Genomic DNA, 8,760 nt, shown 5'->3' with positions numbered 1-8,760 from the left:
AGTGATACAAATTTGTATTAATTTATTACATTCTTATTATTTATGATGGAGAAAGTATTAGAATTGCCCGAAATTTGACACCACAACATTCAAATTTTGAATCAAATGAAGCAAAATACGACAAAAAGTCTCAAAGAGAAATGATGGGTTTTGAAAAATCCTACAAAATTTCTTTAAACCACTTTTCAATAGGACTCGTAATTTTGTTTGATCGTAAGTAATATATGCAGATAATCGAAAATTCCAATATTACGCTAAAAGACGCAAGATACGTAAAAAATTTAAAAGAAGACTTGTTGGATATTTTGCTTTATACATGTATAAAAAATAATATGAAAACCAAAATTCTATTATTAGCATAACAACGCGAGATAGAGAAAAATGTCTAAAAAAAGGATTTTATTTTTTAAGTTTATTTTAAGGTGGTTCAGAAAATATAAATTTACAACTGCCTGTCAAAAAACGAGTGCTCATCGCGAGTGTCACGATAATATTGTGTACCTCAAAGCCTACAGGGTTTTGAGAAACTTAATCTTTAACTATACTTATTTAAGAAAAAAATTCAGAATATGAACACGCATATAAATACTGCGATCGAAAGAGATGTTTTTGATAAAGTTTCATTCAAGCATTCTAAATGCAAAGAATAAATATCTGAGCGCCAATGGCGGGATTCAAAAGTTACACGCCTCAGGTGCGCTCAAACTTGCGAGCCTCGGGCACAGCGCACGGTGAGAATGTGCCCACGACAATAAATAGTTCATTTACGGATTATTTTATTACAAACTAACAATTAAGAGATAAATGTTTTTGAAATTGACCAATAATTTTTGACCTTTTAGTTTAAATTGAGAAATGTAAGGCAAAATATTTATATATTCTGATCAACCACTCGAGAGTAAAATTCAAAAATACATTTTTTCAATTTTGAAATTATGGGGTTCTCAATTTAAAAAATCGGGACATGATTTACATACATATTAAGATACATAAATTTCTATAAAATATTATATTAAAAATAAAATAAAAAATAATTTTATTATACGATTTTATCGTTTCATTATAATTTATTTAATTCATAATTAATTACACGAACATAGAAATTTATGAATTATTGTTTACTTCAATTAATAATTGTGAGAGAGGCAGTATTCCTATAACATTTAACTCTACATCTAAAAACTCTAAATCGCTAATTATGCATCCGAGAACGCTGTACGATCACATTTATTTAAAAAATTAATCATTTTAAATTTCAAATAAATATTTTTATCAATTAAAACATTTAATGTCTTGAAACGTATAGTTTCATTTAGTAGAATTTCTACCGCTTTTTTTTTTTCAAAATAACAAAACAATATTATTCATAGGCAGTAAATTTTAATTGCAAAATGACTAATTTTTTCCATAAAAGATGTCAGCTAAAAATATTTATTACGATACAATTACATTTTAATTCAATTTAGAAGTAAATCTTATGCATCTACATATTTTCTCGATGCAAATTTTATTCAAATAATTGATTCATTAATTGAAAATAATAAATCAAAATTCTCGATAAAAATTTGTATTTTAGATTTTTAAGTATTTAGTATTTGCCGACTTAGTATCGGCTATTTGGTGGACTTGTTCGGCGGGTGAAGATTGCAGGGGCAAAGTAGTTGGTGGGTGCGATTTTCGGGTTGAGAGGCATGGGGGGATCGGGCAATTTTCGCCGGGAGCGCCGTCTACAATTAGTTCCTCGAACTATAAACGTGCCGCATCTAGGCTTATAATATCTTTGCTTCCGTTAACAAGTACCGCCGACTACCAGCCAAACTCTGGGCCAAAGTTGGCCTAGAGATCGGAATAAAGGGATTTAGAAAGTTCTGAAGAAGTTAGGCCGACTATTGACCCAACCATGGCCCGAGCATGGACCAATCATCGAGGCAACTATGGGACATCTTTCGTTAACGAGTAACGCCGACTACCAGACCAACTCCGGGCCAAAGTCGGCCTAGAGATCGGTATGAAGAGATTTAGAAAGTCCTGAAGAAGTTAGGCAGACTACTGGCCCAACAATGGCCCAAACATGGACCAACCATCGGGGCAACTATGGGACATCTTTCGTTAACGAATTTAAAAAATTTTCAAGTAATTTTAAAGAAACTTAAAATATTTGAGAGGAATTAAAAAAACGCAAAGAATTTTGAAGAGATTTTAGAGACTTTAAAATACTTTAAATACAAAATTACCAATTTTAAGAATATAATTTTTTTTTTTATGTAAAAGAATTAAAAATGCGAATAAGTAAATTTGTCTATGGTGCATTATTTCTCAACAGACCTATATTTTTAAAGATTTAATTTTTTATGAGTTACTTCGAAAGCAAGTGAAAGGCTTATTTGTGTTTTTATGCATACGGGCACCTTTGGTCTATGTTGAGAGCCAGAAATATGCTGAATATAATACCTCATTTGACAGCAAACATTTGCATTATGATATCGCGATCTACAGAGAATTAAAACGTATCAGGTGACGTGCTTCGATTTATACAAATGGACATCTTAAAATAATTAATATTAAGGAAAAGCAGAATCTTATTCGTTATAAAATAATAAATTTTACGAAATATTCTCTAAACCTTAAAAACTCTTAAATAGGACTCATTCTAAATTACGCAATCTCTATTTATTATCCTTCAGAACCTCTTCTTCAATGAAAAAGAAGTGACAAAATTTAATCATCTGTTATACAATAAATTTTATACAATCAAACTTTTTAAGAAATTATGGCGAAATATTTATAACGCTGTAAACATGAAATGCGAGGATAGTTTGACAATTGATGTAGTCAGTTATGGGTGCTCACGGAAAATTAGAGCTTAAATCCAAATGCATGTAAAAAATAATTTCGCTGTATCAAAAAATTTTGCATTGGTTCAACCATAGAATATGGTTATTATATGGGCAACGAAACAATTTGATTGACTCAACACAATCTTTTCAGTAGGTACAGTATTTGCTTGATTCAAAGAACAAATTTAGTCGGGTCACACAAATAGTTTGTTGGTTGGGTCACACAAATATTTTTCTAAGCGTATTATTTCTCTATTCTTTTGGCCGTTTCAATTTTCTATACTTCATCCATTATTCCTGAAGGGCGTCATTGCAATTTTCTTTGTTACGTGCACCTTCAAGGGCGAGGATAAAATAATTGAAGGGCAGAAGTACAAAACTAGATAACCTAAATTTTTATTGAAAATGGGTTTATGGCATGACAAATTATTAAAAAATAAAATTCACAATCGTGGTAAAAGTATTTTTTCAAAACATGATTTTTTCATACAATAATTTTTAAACCAATTTTACGTGAAATTTTGTTAAAATTTTAACAAAGTAATCATTTTTGCTAACCTTCTAGCACTGATATTTCTTAAAATATAAAATAATATAATAATTTTTGTATCAAAACTTTTTCATCCTTATTCAACATTCACTTCTTGAAATTAACTAACTTTTTTACATCCCATCATTTTTACCAGTATGCACAAAGTTGATATCTCGAGCGCATATTCTTATTTATATTTTTACAATGAAAATTGAATTTTTTTATTGCCATTCACAGCTGAACCTGCTTTCATTTTATGCTATTATCTTTTTCAAATTGTTAACTCTCACATCCGTTTTCTCGAACCTTGATCACTTTTTTTAAATACAATTTTTCCTGTCTCAATTCAGCAAAACATACTTCAGCTCGGGAGTGTATGTTTGTTTTATTCTTAAATTGTGGTTTCTATTTAACAAAATATTTTTTGATCTTTTGAAAAATTCCGTGAGCAAAAAATAGTGTTGACTTTTCGGATTGCAGATAGGAAATTGAGAGTGTGTTTCAGAAACCTGAAACTAGGTGCAGCACTTTTTTTATTTACCCAGATGCGGTTTTTACCTTATTATTCTTGTCAAAATATTAATTTATATATTTCATTCTGATTTATATGATCCCAGGTGCGAATTTTCCATTGGGCCATAGTCGGGCCAACTTTTTCGGAGTTGGGCTAACTTTGCCAACCAGACATTGGCCAATATACCGAAATGATAACTATGGCCCAACTCTGTTTGCCGACTATTGGCTACCATGGTTGGCCAAACCATGACTACTAGAAGTCGGCCCAACTGCGAAATTATAACTTTGGCCCGACCATGTTAGCCGACTATTGGCACAATATCCATTACCAAAATCTGGCCAACTATGGCAATTACATGGACAAAAAATATCCATTAAATTTTATAGAACTAATCTTATAGTAGAGAATACGATGGGTAGTTTAATAAATATAATACAATCACTACACTGTTTATAATCGCACGCTATGGAAATTTTTATTCGCCTAGGGGCTCGAACCCTATAAGTTTCGCATCCCTAATTCCTAACGCCTAAAGCCTCTCGGCTAACCTAGCTGGAAGTATTACAAAACAAATATGAAATATAACGGACAGCTGTGCATGGCCGTCTGCAAATTTCTTTGTACCAATCTATTCAAAATATTGCTACGCTGATAATAATATATTCAATAAGATTTCAGATTTTTTAAATATTGCAAATTATTATTGAATATTTTATTTGATTTGAGTAGATTTAAACTAAATTAAAAAATACTTTAAGATATTACGAAAGATTAAAAAAAATCAATGTATATATATATATATATATATTTAAATTTAAATATTTTGAAATCATTTAAAATTCGTTTGTAAATTTAAAAATTTTCAAAACCAAATAACTCCGATTAAATCCCTTGAAATTCCTGAAAGTCTGTTTAAATACTTAAAAATATTTTTAAATTACATGAAAATCCTTAAACTCTTTTGATTTCTTTAAAATCATTTAAAATGCTTTCTAAAATTTTAAATTCCTCTACTCACTTTTTAAACCATATTAAATCCATGAAATGACACAAAATCCCTTAAAATCATTAAAAATCTCTTGGACTCATAAAAAGTATTTTAAAGTCTCTAAAATCTCTTGAAAATTCTTTTGCTTTTTTAATTCTTCTCTAATATTTTAAACTTCTTCAAAATTACTTGAAATATTTGGAAATTTATTAATTTTTTTTTTTCATTAAAAAGAGTTTTGCAAATCCCTTTATGCCGATCTCTGGGCCGCCTTTGGCCCAGAGTTAAGCCGGTAGTCGGCGTTGCTCGTTAACAAAAGATGTCTCATAGTTGCCCCAATGGTTGGTCCATGTTTGGACCATTGTTGGGCCAATAGTAGGCCTAACTTCTTCAGAACTTTCTCAATCCCATCATGCCGTTCCCTGGGTCGATTTTCGCCCAGAGTTGGGCCAGTAGTCGGATTTACTCATTAACGAAAGATTTTCCATAGTTGCCCTGATGTTCGGTCCATGTTCGGGCCAAAGTTGGGCCAACAATCGGTCCCACGTTTTCTGCCAACGTTGGCTGTTTATGTTGGGACGACAAAAGTATCTTATAAATATAAAAGGTGGTCCAAATTTGGCTGCCGATCTACGGCGGGCCAAAGTCGGTCCGACTTTGGGCCAATGCACCTGCTCTGGGTGCCGACCTGAATTCGCACCTGGGATGAATTCTTTACGAATATTTTTTTTAATAACTCTATTCTTCCTTCGAGCCTCGATCAGAAGATTGAGTTATGTATGTATTTATTAATTTACAGTTGACTCTACAAGATAAAGATCTAACACCATCATTTCTTTTATAATTCTTTATAATTCTTTTATAAAGCAAAAATTTCAGAGTTGTTTCTCAATTGGCAGGTTTGTGAGTAACAAAAAACTAGAAAATATTTGCATTGCTTTCTTCTTAATAAGTTTCGATGATAGATCTCAATAATTAGTTCCACAACTGCTCAACCATTTTTTCTTGTAATCTTTTCGTATTACCAAATCCGTCTTTTTTGGTTTGTCAATTTTTGTAAAAAAAAAAAAAAAAATAGTCCCGCTGTGCGTCATCACTAAGGCGAGAGGTATTTGCTCTGGCCTTGATGAGATTTTGTTGGAAACAAACCTCATTTTCTTCTGAAATAAATTAAACAAAAATTATATGTGCGTCATCTACACCATCATGCCTTATTCACAACCTATAGCTTCAAAGTGGACTAATTAGATACATTTACACTTTTAATTTATTTTAACTTACTCTAGTCTCTCTAATAATTTTGCTTTATGTAGAAAGTGAATAAAGGAAGGTGAAATCGATTAACTGTGTACCTAATCTTATTTCACAATATTGCTTTATTATTGTTACAATCAAATTTTAAATGTTACGCGATCGCGTTGTTTTATTAGACTTTTCAATGTGAAATAAATTTCATTTTAATCAAAGAAACGGCGTCAAAATATATTGAATGAAAATTGAACCAAACTTGATTCACATTAGGCAATACGAATATTGAAAGAAATTTAATTGTTTTTCAGTTTTTACATTGAACAAGAGAGTGAACATAATAGAAGTTCAAAATCAGTTTGTAAGAAAATGTCCTGAAACAAAACTGAATTCCTAGTATTTTCTGTGCAGCAGAGTTTCACTAGTAATTATTGAAACTTTAATAATTTCGATTTAGAGAGAATATATCACGTTCGCTGCGAATGCGCAAATAGACATTGGCAACTACGTCACTTGATTCGTATCGACATTACGTTTATGCACAATTATCGAACCACACAATTGCCTTTTTATCCTGTTATGCAGAATTAGTTTCCCCTGAACAATTTGTCTCAAAAACGAATTGTTTACGTTTTCGAAGTAATAATGCCCGTTTTTATTTTAGTGAACGGTTGAACCGAAGCGGATACCACTAAATGGTACTGTTATTTATAACGAATAATCCGTTTTTCAATACCGTGAAAGTTTTCTTGAAAAAATATACTGTTCTAAGTAATTTTCAAGACATAAGAAAAATTTTGTTTAATTAATCGATAAATAAATATTAAATTTGAAATTTGTGAATATGTTGATAACTACTCAAACCGGGTAGATGAAAACCCACATACATAAGTTATTGCAATCCCTACGGTATAAATTTGCAAAAATTGCATGAATTTCGTATTTTAGATTATTTTTTTCTTAATATAACTTATCCTGTAATATAAATTAACAATTACGTCCTATGTACGACACATGCTAAGATGAATTACAAAGGTGAAAACTTTTTTTCTGAGAGCATTTTTTAAGACGCAGTGTTATACACAGTAATAGAAATAAAAATATCTTATTATAATAATAAAAACAGCCGTAATACTAGTATTTATGTATAAAAATCATCTCGGTATTAACAAACATGCGAAAAACAATGCCATAAAATCATACTGTTAAATAAAGCGCATGATCAGAAACAGAGTTTTGTTAACTTAATGAGATCGGCATAAATTGTCGTGTTGATTCTTAAAAAAACGCGCCGTAGAACATTTTATTTATTGTCAGGTAATAATTATTCATCACATATTTTCATAATAAAATCAAGAAAGCTGGCAAGACTATTTCTCACCTAAGATAACACATGGAATTTGAAATTGCATGATGCAATCTTTTTCGTTTTAGTTTCGGCTTTTATTAGAATTTCTTTTCAATTGTGTACATAAAAGAAAACTTTAAATATCGAGTTTAAAACAAATTATCTTTGTAAATGGTTAAAAAAAGAAGAGTCAAATATCAGGCCACATAACGTTCTAAAAAGACACATCGGCCAAAAAACGTGTTTAAAAAGTATATCAAATGACGCATTTAGAACTCGCTACTGACCACAATTCATCTTTTGATATCTAGGCAATTAAAGCGAAATGTTTACTTGTCAGTTCTTTCATGCAATTTTTTTTCTACGTTGCCAAAAAGGTACAGTGATCGGATTAAAATTAGCAGTATTAATTTAGATTCATTATATTATCATAATATTTTAACTTGTTTAGAACTAACGCTACGTAAAATACCGTAATACTACTCTGTGCCTATAATAGCAATGCATTACAATGAGTAACTGTAGTATACTTTCGAGACACAGAAACTGTCTTATTTGTTTAAGAAGTAAAATATTTAGGATTTCACACAAAAAAATCATTAAGATAATGAAAATAAATATAATATAAAGAATTTTTTTTATTCAGAGCGTTAACATTTGATATAAAATATATACAAACGTATCAAGTTAATTTTAATTTTTAATTCCTTATCCAGAAAAAATTTTTTTCATCCAAACTTGGTTCGCAGAACGAATTTGCTCAAAAAAATTTGTATTGACTTAATTAATTATTATGTCTTCTCTGTTGGTCCATGTTTTCTGGTTGGCGTGGAGGACATAGGAGAAAATTTGTGCGGTGCGGGTTTGGGTCGGTGGTTCTTCCCTGTTGGCGTGGAGGATATTCGAGAGTCTCCGGGTGGCTCAATGGCACGGTTGGGTCCATGGCTTGTAGTTGGCGTAGAGGACAGTTGAGAGTGTCTGTGCGGCGCAATGGGAGATTAAGGTTTGGGTCCATGGGTGGAGGAGTTGGGGCTGAAACAGGAAGAGGGTTTGGAGCTGGAGATAAAGATGGATGAGTTTCATGTTGTCTAGGTCTTTTACGTTCAGGAGAATCTTCCGGATTTCCTGACTCTGTAAGAAAAAAATGTATAAATTCAAATATTAATTAGAACAAATAATATTGGCACATACCAAGTGTATACATATGAAACCGGTATTGCCATTTAGCGGCCAGTAGGCACACTTGTAGGCACTGTCGGAACTTACCATTTGTGCTAATTGGCGTATTGT

The 8,760-nt window shown here is 31.2% G+C and overlaps 1 protein-coding gene across 3 annotated transcripts in view; it reads right to left on the bottom strand.

Annotated features, from left to right (window-relative positions):
- Positions 1-8,198: 8,198 nt before the first annotated feature.
- The window catches only part of LOC117169139 (spore coat protein SP85-like), a 112,357-nt gene continuing 111,795 nt past the window's right edge, over positions 8,199-8,760 (bottom strand). For all 3 annotated transcript variants that reach the window (XM_033355335.1, XM_033355333.1, XM_033355334.1), the window contains exon 3: positions 8,199-8,601. In XM_033355335.1, the coding sequence (XP_033211226.1) occupies positions 8,255-8,601 (347 nt within the window). In that variant the 3' untranslated portion in view covers positions 8,199-8,254. The remainder of the gene's footprint in view (positions 8,602-8,760) is intronic.

Source organism: Belonocnema kinseyi, chromosome 3 (assembly GCF_010883055.1).
Source record: "Belonocnema kinseyi isolate 2016_QV_RU_SX_M_011 chromosome 3, B_treatae_v1, whole genome shotgun sequence".
Lineage (NCBI taxonomy): Eukaryota > Metazoa > Arthropoda > Insecta > Hymenoptera > Cynipidae > Belonocnema > Belonocnema kinseyi.
The sequence above is the reverse complement of the archived record's forward strand: the minus strand, read 5'-3'. Positions and strand labels throughout refer to the sequence as shown.